At 63.2% G+C, this 13418-nt stretch overlaps 1 protein-coding gene across 3 annotated transcripts in view; it reads right to left on the bottom strand.

The window, feature by feature from the left end:
• SCARB1 (scavenger receptor class B member 1) overlaps positions 1-13418 on the bottom strand; it is a 53370-nt gene that overhangs the window by 5481 nt on the left and 34471 nt on the right. For all 3 annotated transcript variants that reach the window (XM_036014960.1, XM_028528213.2, XM_036014961.1), the window contains exons 8-11: positions 9637-9755; positions 6525-6598; positions 2902-2953; positions 1931-2077 (exon numbers count right to left, since the gene is read on the bottom strand). In XM_036014960.1, the coding sequence (XP_035870853.1) occupies positions 1931-2077; positions 2902-2953; positions 6525-6598; positions 9637-9755 (392 nt within the window). The remainder of the gene's footprint in view (positions 1-1930; positions 2078-2901; positions 2954-6524; positions 6599-9636; positions 9756-13418) is intronic.

Raw genomic sequence — 13418 nt, 5'->3', positions numbered from 1 at the left:
CTGGTGCGTGGATCCCAAATGGCTGCTCAGGGCTCCCTGTGACTGAGCGGTGTCCCTGCAGCTCCCCCCACACCTGCCGCTGCCATGTCCCCAGAGCCCCGCGGTCACGGGCCTATCACCGTGTGACTGCGGGAACTGCTTCCCGTCGGCCCTGCCCATGACCATGGGGCTCTGGGTTCACGTGCTGGCCATTGCTGAACCCCCAGCCTGTGCACGGTGCCTCAGGAAGAAGGCAGCCGCTCAGCCCCAGCCGGTGTGGCTCCGTGGGTCAGGTGTCGCCCCGCAAAGGGAAGGATCTCGGGCTCCATTCCCAGTCGGGGCACAGGCCTGGGTTGCGGGTTCGGTCCCCGGTTGGGACGTGTGCGAGAGACAACCGATCAGTGTTTCTCTCTCCCGTTGATGTTTCTCTTCCTCTCTTTCTCCCTCCCTTCCCGTCTCCAAAAATAACATTTAAAACCGTCACGAAGGGGAGGATGCCCGGCATCCAGTCAAGACCGCGTATTGTCGCTGCCTCTTTCTTCTTCCCACCCCTAGCGGGTGGCTGCTGCCTTCTCCAGCTACGCTCCCTTCCAAAAACAAGCTGTGCCCACCTGGTCCCAGCCGCCCCCCTCGCTCACCCGGGGCTCCTCGCTGGCCCCTGCTTCTGCCCCTCACACAGCAGCTGACCAGGCCTCCAGTAGCTTCCTGTCCCCCAGGAATCGGTTCCAAGCTGCTCACCCTGTGTGACCTGCCCCCGCCCCTGCCCCCCCTCAGACGCCGCCCACTCCCGTCCAGCCACCCTGGCCCTGCGGGGTCACTTCTGAACGCCCCACCATCCCTGCCGTGGGGTGCTGGCCCTGGCCCTTCCTTCCTGTCGGGAATGCGTTCTGTGACCGACTGCCAAGAGCCTCCTCGGCCTCTGCGTTCCAGCTCACATTCTGCCTTTGCCCACACTCTGTCTGCGGTTGTCCCCAGCCCCCCACCCCGGACACTGCGCTGTCCGTCTGGGAGCCGCAGACGGCCGTGGGGGGCCTTTGAAATGCAGCAAGTCCAAATCCGGACCCACTGCAGGAGTGAAATGATTTCAAAGACTTGACACAGAAAAAAAGTTACAAAAATCAGTCATTCTATTTTTATAGTGATTGCACGTTAGAATGGTCATATTTGGGGTATGTTCAGGTGGAATAAAACATGATTAAAATGGATTTTTTTACTTAACGTGGCTGTCAGAAAACTTAAATTTAGCCCTGGCTGGCGTAGCTCAGTGGATTAAGTGTGGGCTGTGAACTAAAGTGTCGCAGGTTCGATTCCCAGCCAGGGCACATGCCTGGGTTGCAGGCCACAGGCCCCAGCAACCGCATACTGATGTTTCTCTCTCTCTCTCTCTTTCTCCCGCCCTTCCCTCTCCAAAAATAAATACATAAAATCTTAAAAAAAAAAAAAGAAAACAAGTTTGCAGTCATGCACGTGGCTCAGGCTTGTCCCCTTTGGACAGCGCCTCACGTTTTCTATCGTCTGTCTCGTCAGTGACGCTCTTTTTTGTGTTTACCTGGTCTTCATCTCCCCGCCTGGAACGCAAGCCCCGCCCCCTGCCGCTGGGTGCGCTGCCCCCGACAGAGCCCGGCACCCGCCGGTGCTAACTCCATGGACAAGCCACTCGAGCAGCAGGTCTCGTCACCGACGCCCACCAGCAGCCCCTCTGGGGGAGGGTCCCCGGGCCTCCCAGGACAGGCAGAGATGTAGCCATGCAGGACGCAGGAGGAGCGAGGACCCAGCGACAGTTCCCCTGGTCCGGCAGAGACCCGGGCGCTGCCCGAGGCGAGCTCCGGGCTGCGGGCGTCTGCCGGGACCGCGGGAAGGGACGACCGGGCCATCCCACCCAAGCCCCTCTCTCCCCGAGCAGGCAAGCAGTGGGCCGCCCGGCCCGGGCCACGCTGCGGCCACCACTTACTTGGCTCCAGATCTGGTAGATGACAGGCGCCAGCAGCAGGACGCCGCCCAGGGCGAGCAGGACGTACTGGGCGTAGTGCAGCACCTTGGGCATCAGCACCAGCTGGGTGTAGAACGTCCGGAGCGTGTCGCCCTCCATGGCTCCTCTCTGGGGAGGGAGGACGACAGGCACCTGGGCTGGGGCCACACACAGTGGCGCCCGCACCCTTCCCCACCCACAAGCCTGCAGGCGGTCTCCATTTCCTCCAGGGCCACACCAAGAGACTACATTTCCCAGACTCCCTCGCGGCTGACAGGGTCATGTGATCGCATTCTGGCCAATGGGGCGCAGGCACACTGATGCTACAACCTCCACACCTGGCTGGTAAAAACCTGTCCCTGGGATTCTCTCCACCGCTTCCCCCACCCACTGAACGGGGGTGGTTCTGAGGGTCTCCAGTGGGACAGGCGCCCAGTGTGGAAGGACCAGGCGACCCCAAGTGGCTGCGTGGAGCAGAGCCTGGCCTCCCACCAGCCCAGCCCAGACTGCGCGGAGCACTTGACTTTCGGAGGCTGCCTGCTCCGCGCCCCCCCCCCCCCCCCCGTTTAAAATGCGGAAGTAACCCTGCAAGGCCAGGAAGAGAGAGAAATTTCACGGGAAAAGCTGACACCCAGAAAATCGACTTCCCTAGTCTTGGGAGAAGTGGTCACGCTACCATAAAAAAACTACCCCCCAGGGTGGCGCCGTCCCAGTTCCAGGACTCACTGAATCCGGTCCTTCCCGCTAAGGGAGGGAGGGGGGGAGTGGTTGACAACGTGGTTGCAGAGTGGAAAGTTCCCACTGGATTGTTCCAGGTCGCACGGTCCGGCTCCCCCGCCCAGCCCCCGCCTCCACGGAGGGCCCAGCCTCAGGCGCCCCCACCGTGCTCCCTGCGGAGGTACCGCAGGCCACGCCCAGGGGAGCCCAGTGCAGGGACAGCGAGGTGGTCTTACCTCCTCAAACCACATCAGCGGCAAGACCACCGGCGCAATCTTCCCAGTTTGCCTGGAAAAAAGGGAGACAAAGCCCGTGAGAGGTCTGGCCAGGGAGTTCTCCGGCTGGCGGGCTTGGCCGCGCTGTCCCAGGCTCCAGGGTCAGGCGGGCTCTGACAGCAAGGGCGCCATCGGCGCAGGCTGGAGGGACGGGTATTTCCTGGCAGGGTAAACAAGACAACCAGACGAGACCTTTTCCAGTTGAAGACCCCCCCCCCCCGCAGGGGGAGGGCTGCGTGCAGCCTGGCTGACAGCCCCTCGTTCCTGTTGGAAGCAGAACAGCCACGCACCCAGCTGACGAACAGCGTGGTTTAGGCTGACACCTGCTGTCCTTGCGGGGCTGGGGTTCAGGGGGCCTGCCAGGCAGAGGGGGCCTAGGTGACCAGCCCCCCGATAAACACCCTGGTGCTGAGTCTCTCGTGGGCTTCCCTGGGGACAGCACTTCACACACGTTGTCTCAACGTGCTGCTGCGGGTGTAGTGGGGCCTGCGTGGCTCCCCGGGGGAGTCCGAGCCCGGTTCTCCCAGCCTCCCCACCCCAGGGGTCTCCTCCTTTGCTGATTTTGCTTTGGATCCGTTCATTGGAATGAATCACAGTGGGGAACACGACCCCATGCTGGGCCCTGTGAGCTTCCCATCCAGTCCTCCAGCCTGAGCTTGGTTTCAGGGACCAGACAGAGTCGCTCGCTAGCTCGCTGTGTGACCCCGGGCAGCTGCCTGCCCTCTCTGTGCCTCCTCCTCACAGGGCTCGAGTGAGGCCTGAACAACATGAACAGCGTGCTTAGAAAAATGCCCAGCGTGTGAACAGCGCCCCGAGTTCGTCACAGCCGTCGTTAGGAAATGCCGCAGTGGGCACGGCTGTTCCGAGCTCCCTCACTCCGGACCTGCTGGCCGGCACCCCTGTCCAGAGAGGGGTGGCGCTCACCCGGGGGCCGGGGGCCAGACACAGTGCGGAGAGCCAAATCCTCGCCACGACTCTCTGGCCACCTGTTAAGGAGAGGTTCGTGCTGTGCCGTGAGCTCATGTGGCTGCTGTCAGCCACAGGGAGAGCTCTGGAAACAGACTTTGGCCTCTTTTATCCGCATTTGTAAAGCTGCTGGGAGTTCAATGCAAGTGGCGTCTTACCGCCAGGCAGAGCTCCTGGGAGCCAACAGCACAGAAGTTCCTGGCAACCCGGGACAGCCCTGCTTCTGGGCGGCTGCGTCCCCAGACCTTCCCCACGCCTGTTCCTCATCTGCCCTCCAGGTGGCGACAAGCGCTGCGGTGGAGGCCGGCTCCCTTGAAACCAGGGCTCCAGCCACAGGGACAGAGCAGGACACAGGAGCCCAGGAAGGTCCTCGGAGCAGCTGGAGGCCCCCCACAGGCAGAATCCCTCTCCCCAGGGGTCCTGCTGTCCTGAGCAGCGTTTGTCAAGAATTTGAATCCACTCCTGACGCGTGACAACGGAAAGCGCTCGTGTTAAAAAAATCCCAGTTTTGGAAAATGCAGTTGAAACCGCACAAGATGGGACCTCACTGGGCCCCTCACCCTGGTGCTGGGCAGGGCTGGTCCTCGGCCCGTCCCCACCCGGGCCGCCCTCTGCTCTGTCACCTGGCCGCCCAGGCGCATCTGAGCTACCAGACAGGGCGATGGGCCGGTGGCACCCTCCATAGCCCACACTCCTTGCCAGCACCAACCCTCCAAGCAGAGCCTCCGGAGGCCCAGGAAGGGCCAGGCGGGGCGGAGGAGGCGGGCCCCTGTCATCCCACTGCCGCTCTCAGGCCACGTGCTCTGCTCCCCCTCTGAGAGGCGGCTCACACGGCGGCCGGAAGCCTGCATTGCTGCAGCCCAGGAATCTCTCTAGAGGATGTCTTTTCAGCGAGACTGTTCCAAATATGCTGACTAGGACAGACGCTGACACGGCGATGACCCCGTGTGTGCTCCTGCACTTGGCTTGGTCCAAACGCAGTGTTCTCTCCAACCCACGGCGGCCAGGACATGGGGCCGGGACCTCCTCCGTGACCAAGGGGCTGTGAGGGAGAGAGCCTGGCTGGCCGGTCCTCGGCCGTTAAACTCGGGGTGGCCGTCTGACTCGACAGTTCTGCTCCCGAGGGACTGGCCCGGGGAAATGGGGACACGTGCCACAAGGAAACCGATCTGTGAACAGTTGGTCGGAGCAGCACGGTTCACAGTGGCCAGAAACCAGACTCGGCCCCAGCGTCCGTCGGCCGATAAATAAAATGCAGTCCGGGCCTCCCTGGCTGGTGTAGCTCAGTGGATTGAGCGTTGGCTGCGAACCAAAGCATCACAGGTTCGATTCCCAGTCAGGGCACGTGCCTGGGTTGCAGGCCACGGCCCCCAGCAACCGCACATTGATGTTTCTCTCTCTCTCTCTCTCTTTCTCCCTCCCTTCCCTCTCTAAAAATAAATAAATAGATCTTTAAAAAAAAATGTGGTCTGCCCAGACCACAGAGTGTAACTCAGCCAGGAGACACAGGGCCCTGGTGCTGGCTGCGACGTGGATGGCCTTTGGGAACAGGATGCTGGGTGACAGGCGCCACACACAAAAGGCCACGTGTTGTCGGACCCCATTTGTAGGAAATGTGAGAAGAGACTAATCTATAGAGACGGGAAGCAGATGGGTGGTCGTTTGGGGCTGCGGGAAATGGACAGTGGCTGCTAATGTGTGTGCAGGTTTTTTTTTTTTGCGGGGCAGGGGAGGTTGATGAAAGTGTTCTAAGATCATGCCCTGGCTGGTGTAGCTCAGTGGATTGAGCGCAGGCTGTGAACCAAAGTGTTGTAGGTTTGATTCCCAGTCAGGACACATGCCTGGGTTGCAGGCCATGGCCCCCAGCAACCGCACATTAATGTTTCTCTCTCTCTCTCTATCTCCCTCCCTTCCCTCTCTAAAAAAATAAATAAATAAAATCTTAAAAAAAAAAAAGAAAGAAAGTGTTCTAAGATCATGATGGGCCCTGGCTGGTGTGGCTCAGGGGACTGAGCGCTGGCCTGAGAACCAAAAGGTCACCAGTTGGATCCCCAGTCAGAGCACATGCCTGTGTTTCGGGCCAGGTCCCCAGTAGCGGGTGTGTGTGAGAGACAACCACACAGGGATGTTTCTCTCCCTCTCTTTCTCTGCCCCCTTCTTCTCTTTCTAAAGGTAAATAAATAATACCTTTTAAAAAATAAGTAAAATTGTGGCAATGGCTGTACAGTTCTGTGGATATACTATAGTTACTGAATTGTATACTCTTAAAGGGTGGGCTTTATAATACATGAATTAAAGCTTGATAAAGGTACTATCCCCCCCAATTTTTTTAAATCTGTGCTTAAAAACTTCCTCCCAGTCACATGAATCCTCTCGGTGAAGACCGCTGCCTGGTAAGTTTCCACTGTCAAACGCTTGGTTGGCCGGGGTTCGGTCGTTGCCACTCCGTTGAGTGGCAAACATCCCGGAGGGGCCATTCTGCCTGAGCCGGGGGACCGACGGTGAGAGGACAAGGGGTTTAGGGGCAGCGCTGCTGGGATGCAGGTGGCGCTGAGACCCCCCGCGCCGCAGCCGGGAGGGCCGACCCCCGCCCCGGCCCCGGCCCCGGCCCCACTCACCCGATGCCTTTGATGGCCTTGATGTAGAGGCTGAGCTGCAGCTTCACGGAGCAGTTCATGGGGATCCCCGTGACCTGCGGCGACACACACGGTGAGGGCCAGCCTCCCCGGTCCCGCCTCCCGGGGGTGGGGGGGCGCGTCCCAGCTCCAACGCCTCTGCTCTCGGGGAGAGGGGGGCCCTTCTCCTCACTCTGAACCCTGAAAGGTAAACGCGTGCTTCCCAAGGGCCTCCAGGGCCCCTCCAGGGCCCCTCCAGGGCGCCTCCAGAGAGCAAGCCTCTGCCCGGACGGACGGAAAACCCCGAATCCCTCCGCCTGCCCTCCAGGGCGCTCCTTCCCCGAACTCGGAAGGACATCCTCCCCGCCCCCGCCCCCGCCCCTCCCCGCGGAACAGAGGAGACCCGCGGGGCGGGCGCAGGCAGCCCGGCCCCTCTGGACCCCGCGCCCCCCAGGCCGCTGCGGCCCGGGCGCTCGGCTCCCTCGTGTTTATCTGTGCGGGGCGCCTCCTTGTTTGGGGAAGTTTTTAAATTCCTGATTGCGGCGGTGATAGGGAGCCGCCTTTGTGCAGAATCATTTTTCTTCAATGAGAAGACGTGTTTTCAAAACAACAAGTAAGCGGTGATAACGCGTCCGTGGCACGCACACACGCAGGGCCCCAGTCAGGGGAGGCGCCGGGAAAGTGCGGTGGGAAGGACGCGGGGCTTGGGTCAGGGGTCGTGACTGGGCTTCTCAGCTCAGACTGCTGGGGGGAGACGCCCTGCCCACCCCCTGGGGGGTCTGCAAGAGCCACCCCGGGGCCTTGAATGTCTGTGTTATTGTCACCTGTCCCCGGGGGGGGAGGGGGGGAAGCCCGGTGTTCTGACCACCGCCAGGGGCCCGGGTGGCGCAGAGGAGCAGGTCAAAGATCGGGCTGCGATGACCCGGGAGACTTTGACCTTAAGAACCTGGTGGGACAGGAGGGGGACCACCCTGTACGGAGTCAGCTCCGCAGGCCGGGCTGCTCCCCCTGCAGGGGGCGCTGGCACGCCGGCCCAGGATCCGCGTCCTGGACCTGGGTTTTGGGAGGGCTGCCATCCCCTGTCCCCAGTGGATAAGGTGGGCTGCCTGTGGGAGACTGTTTAGGCTGGCACCTGCTGTCCTTTGGGGGAGCTGGAGTTTGGGGACCTGCGGGCAGAGGGGGCCTGGGTGACTGGGCTCCGTGTCTTCCCGCCGGACCCGAGCTCGGCCCTGACTCCAGCGGCACCCCGAGTCCCGGGAGCCCTCCCAGCCCGTCGCCGAACGGGGGTGGCCTCGTGGGCCACCCTCCTGCGCCCACTCTCTACCGCAGACTCTGCATCCTGGGTGTCCGCTCAGGCCCTCCCTCCTGTCCTCGGCGGGCCCTGCAGCTCCCGCACCTCAGGGGAGAGAAACTTGGACCGGCAGCCGGGTGCCACCCGCCCCCATCCCCGACCCAGACTCAGGAGAAGCTTCCAGAAGCTCAGCAGAACCTTCCTTGGGGGCCATGCTAATGCCTAACAGGCAGTACACTGACCCCACAATACCCTCCCTAAGAGTCCCGACAACAGAAGGGGAAAGGACGCTTCCTCCCCACGCCTGCCCCTCTGACCTGCAGGGAGAGGAGAGGACAGCGGGGCGGCGGCTGCGGGCAGCTGTGAGCCTCTCTCAGGCCGCCCTCGCTGCCGGTTTCCCAGCGTGGGAGGGGTGCGGGGAGAAGCCACAGACTGAAGTGAAAGTCCCTGGTGAGGAAGGATGAGAGACCGGCTCTCGCTGGAGCTCCCCAGGGGCAGCGCAGACCGGCTGAGAGAGAGAGAGAGAGAGAGAGAGAGGGAAGGCGGGCAGCCCCTGTCGGCTCCTCGGAGCTGGTCCCAACTTGGGGTGGGGGCTGGGTGGAAGGAGGAGGGGTGGAGGAGTCCGAATGGCAGCTACAAAACAGTCTCGGGGACATAGAGTCCAGCCTAGGGGGACCTAGTCAGTGATGCCGCACTAACGGCCAATGTCACCCCCATGAACTAACAGTGACCAAGGCCACACGAGGCCAGAAGAACGCAGGACACCGTGGCAGGGCGTTGGAAGAGCCGTGTTCGAATCGGCTCTGCCCTTCACTGGCCCCCATCGGCACCAAAGCCACCCTGGCCAAGGCCCCAGCCCCCCACCCCCCGCCCCGTGCTGACTGCGAGAGTTCTCCCAACGCACTGGAGCCCCCTCCGGAGCCCAGGACCCGCCCACTGGTCCTACTGCTCGGCCTATCTGGAGGGCAGTCCCCGCCCTGCCCCCCGGGGACTTGGGGGTGGCTGTGCGCGCCTCGCACACCTCCCAGAGCGAGTCGGTGCAGGCGGGAGCATCCAGCCTGTGCCTGGGTCACAGCGGGCCCGCAACACACACGTGCCCAGTGAGCAGCGTCTGCGGCCACAGCTGACTTCTCGAGCCCGGGCTTTGGAGAGGGAGGATGGAGACAGAGGGGGGAGAGGGCTGCCAGGGGCCAGCGGGCCGAGCCAGGGGCCAAGAAGCCCCAGGAAAACGGTGCGGAACAGCACCGGGTGGGAGAGCTTCAGAGAGGGCCTGTGGGGGTGGCCATGAGTCCACTCGGGAGACAGAGACCCCCCCGAATTTTTACATCCGAGGCAGACGCCACCAGGTCCAAACGGGCACATTCCACAGGGCACAGAGATGCTGAGAGGCGAGGCAGTGGCTCGGGACACAGCCACGGGAGGGCCACGCGCAGGCCTGTCCCCTCCTGTCCCCTCCTGTCCCCACCCCTCCCCGGTTTATCTGCAAGACATTCCAGAATCTTCTTGGTGCCGCATGATCTTTATGGTAGGCTGGCATAACCAGAAGGCCGCCCTAGGTAATTGGCAAGCTGATAACGCCTAATTAATTTACTGTCTCATGGTCCTTTTATGGATGCCAGTCCCTAATAAGGAGATAATAAACCCTTGAACTATGGAATCAGAGCAAAGGAGGGACCTGTGGTGGTCTGAGGTTCTAGAAGCTCTCAAAGCCCAAGAGAGCCAGGCCTCCCGCCACCCTCTCCCCACGCTGGGGGGCGGGGGAGCGGGGCAGCCGTGCGTGCCGGCCGGAACGCTGCCGCCCCCCGGGCTGACGGGCAGGCTCACCGGGTGGACGTCCAGGAACAAGGAGTGCTCTCTCTCGTCGGGGTGCAGGCCGATGACCGCGTCGGCCAGGGCCGGGTCGGCGTTGTAGAAGTGCGGGTGGGAGAGGAACAAGGGCGCATCTGCAAGGCAGAGGGCAGAGACGGGGGTCAGGCTGGCGGGGCGCACTGGCCCGTCCGGGGGCTTCAGGCCGGGCCCGGAGCCAGACACGAGGGCGGGCGGACGGTCGGATGGACGGTGAGACAGAGCCACCGGCTGCAGAGCACCCCAGGGCGACGGCGAGACGCAAGCAACAGCAGCTGGACAGGGAGGGTCTGTCCCTTCGTTCGGTCTGAAAAGCACCCCCAGGCACCGGGCACGGGAACCCACCCAGCAGGGGACAAGCTCTGTGCCGCGGGGATGGCCAGGCGGGAGCTGCTGGCTCTGGCGGGGGAAGGACGGAGGAGGGGAGAGGAGACAGCCTCTGGGTCCAGGCCAAGGTCAGGGCGCGCGGCATTCCAGGAGGAGGGGGCGGCAGAAGCGAACGCAGGGCGTGGGGGGTGCCTGCGGAGGGGACGGCGTGAGGAGGGCAGTCTGGGGAGTGGAGGACACACAGCGGGTCACGGCCGGACTGGAACTCGGGCGGGAGAAGGAGAACTTGACCCTCAAGCCAAGCAGCCCAGGCCGGCGTCCGCAGGCCCCGCAGCAGCCGCCCGACAGGCTCCGGCGTGCACGCCTGCGGCCGGGCCTCCCTGCCGTGCCCGGGACGGGAGAAGACGCACCTGCCGTGCTCTCGCCTGCCCGCCGGTCTGCGGGACGGACACCAGCGTGGGGGACCGGGGACGGACGCGGGCCCCTGAGCGAGAAATCCGCACCCAGAAACCTGAGGCCGGGCCTCTCCACCAACCCACCGAGGGGGCAGACAGCCGCGCGTCCTCAGTCAGGAGCTCCGGGCACGGACAGTGGGCGGAGCCACAGCCAGTCGGCGAGAAGGCGGAGGGGCCTCTCGGACCCCTGGGGCCCAGAACCCGGTAGACGCAGATGGGGGGGCGGCCAGGGCCCCAGCCGGGAGAGGGCGGTGGCTGCTCCCCGGGATGGGTTCTCATTTTGGGGTGTCGAGAACGTTCTGGAACCAGACAAAGGTGGTGGCTGCACTAAATACCACGGAACTGTACACTTCCCCGTGGTTAATTTGAGGTGACGTGAACGTCACCTCGATAAGAAAAAAGAATGAATTAAAAAAACAAACTCCCCCCCCACCCCCCCCCCACCCCGAGGCCTCATTCCCGAACACCCAGTTCGCTTGGCGGCTGCCGGGCCGGCATCCGAGTTTGGCGGCCTCACAGGCCTGGATCCCCTCTGCTTTCCTTGGCAAGGCCGAGCGCCGGCTGGAAGTAAAAGCCAGGAACGTAGCGGTAGCTGACTTCACTTTTCCCAGATCCTGCCACCTCTGTCGCCTGAGCGTTTCTCGGCGTTAATGCCTTCATTCCAGCACCCTTCCACGTGGCCGTAAACTCCAGATAACCCCCCCCCACACACACATACACACACTTATGCAATTGGCTTCTTTGAAGCAACAGCCAGGGCCTGACTTAAACAGCTGCATTTTAAGGGGGGGGGGCTTCACACCGGAGCCGTAGCGGGCCAGCACCCCCCGCCACAGTTGGAGAGTAAACATGGGCGTGAGGACGACAGAGGCCCATAGACGCTGGACGTGCTAAGCAGACACTGTGACCTGCACGAGGCCCTGACCTTGGACCTGCTGTCTCTCTGTTGAAGAGACAGATGAGGGTCAGAGAGGCATCTGAGCCGCCCCCCCCAAAAGCACCAACCGAGGCTCCCTCCTGGAGGTCGTCGGAAAGGCGGAAAGGGGACGGAAGATGGAAGTCCTCCCTCGCCGGGGAGGTCACTGCTGTTTAAAGCCAGCTCCTGGAGCCTTTGCTGTCATCTCCAGTGCCCCGAGGGATGGCGTCCTGAGACTCGGAAAACCCCGTTTCCTGTCTTCCCGTCCCCACCGAGAAAGGAAGCCGTCAGAGCCAACTCGAGGACCTGGTCACCACAGGTGGCGACACTCTGGGGTCCTCGGTTCGGGAGGTGCTCGCCCAGCCAGGCTCTTGAAGGGGGCGCATCCCCACCAGGGCCCGCGGCCGCGCCCCCACGGCCGGGTGTGGGGGAGACAGGAGGGGCCGGCCGGACCTGCCATCGCCTGCCCTGGCTCCAGACATTGAGTCCACGTGGCTTTTTAGTAGCGTTTCTTCTTATCTGATTTCCAAACAGACCGGGAGGACCCCGCCCAGGTTAAAAGTGCTAATTAATTTATCGCTCTATGGCACAATTAACCAGCTCCATATCAATCACGATTAAGAGGCAACGTTGCGAAAGTCTCGCGCCCTCCCTGACCCAGCAGGGAGGTTCGAGGAGCGGGGTTCTCTGGGCCCAAGACATTCTCAAGACCCGGGAGGGGAATCTGGGGGTGTTCCTCCAGAGAAAGGGCCACAGAGACGCAGAGCCGGCCGCACCAGAAGTCACACACACACACACACACACACACACACATGAGTGTTCCTGGCAGCAGCACGACCGCATTCAAAAAACTGGGAACTCGGATGCCGGGGAATGGTGAAGGGGGCGAGGACTTGGAGGTGTGTCCCCAGGGTGGGACGTCCCACGGCACCAAAGAGGCTGCCCACAGCACCCACAACGGCGGGGGTGGGCTGCACCCACCCTGCACCCGTGGTCGAAGGGGCAGGGGCCGCAGAGAAAGGGAGGACCCGAGCTCCGGCTCCTGTCACAGAGAGGGCACCGGGGACCGGGAGGGCACTCGGGGCGTCTTGGCCAGGATGCTGTCTGGGATTTCAAGCTGCACGGGCGGTTCGGGCACCTGTCCGTGCAGGTGTTTGTTCGAACACGACAGGGGAAAACTTCACGTGAAGGGCTTTAAATTCCCTTGCGCTTTCGAAGTCCCTTCGGCAGACGGGCTCAGGCGGGGTGGTGCGGGTCTGAAGGACGGTCCGTGGGGGCCGGAGGGGGGGGTACGGGCAGGGAGGCCCTGGGAGCAGGGGCTTGGACGGCAGCCCCAAGTCTGGACGGTCCCTCGGGCTGCCCCCAGGAACGGAGTCCCGCAGAGCTCCCCACGACGGCGAAACACTCCCTCTCCAAGCCCCCCCTCGAGGCCAGTGTGGCCCAGGAAATACGGCCTTTGCCGTTTTATTCTATTGAAGCTGGTTCCCGTGTAAGCAGCCACGCGAGGCCAGTGGTGACCGCACTGGACAGGCCGGAGGGCGGGTTGCACTAGGGAGGCCGCAGTAGAACAGGGCGGCCAACTGGACAGGCCCGGGCCAGGGCTCAGAGGCCACGGCGGCCCGACCACGGTGGCCCGACCACGGGGGACAGGCGGGGGGCGGGGGAGGAGGCAGCAGCGCCCACGGGGCTTGCTGGAACTGCCTGCCGACGAGGAGAGGGGCACGGGGTGGACGGCCAAGTGTCAAAGCGAGTGACAGGCCGGCGCCTCGGGGACCAGCGTGGGAAAGCACCGAGGAGGCCGGAGGACCACGTGGTGCCGGCTGGACGGTGGCGCCCGGCCTAAGAGGACCCGCTTCTCCTCCCTCCTGGCTGGGGTGGAGGGCCTTTGCCCCACCGTGTGTACTCTGGCCACGTGCCGTGGTGCGGGGGGCGGGGGGGGGAGGCAGGAAAGTGCCCTTCCCGAAAGCGTCCGTATTTTGTCCCTGGAGCCCGTGTGACTACAAGGTGACACGCAGCCCAGAGCGACCAGGCTGCTCCTTGGCGGGGCTGCCCACGGAGGGCGT

Source organism: Phyllostomus discolor, chromosome 13 (genome assembly GCF_004126475.2).
Source record: "Phyllostomus discolor isolate MPI-MPIP mPhyDis1 chromosome 13, mPhyDis1.pri.v3, whole genome shotgun sequence".
Lineage (NCBI taxonomy): Eukaryota > Metazoa > Chordata > Mammalia > Chiroptera > Phyllostomidae > Phyllostomus > Phyllostomus discolor.
Note: the sequence above shows the minus strand (reverse complement) of the source record. Positions and strands in the feature narration are given on the sequence as shown.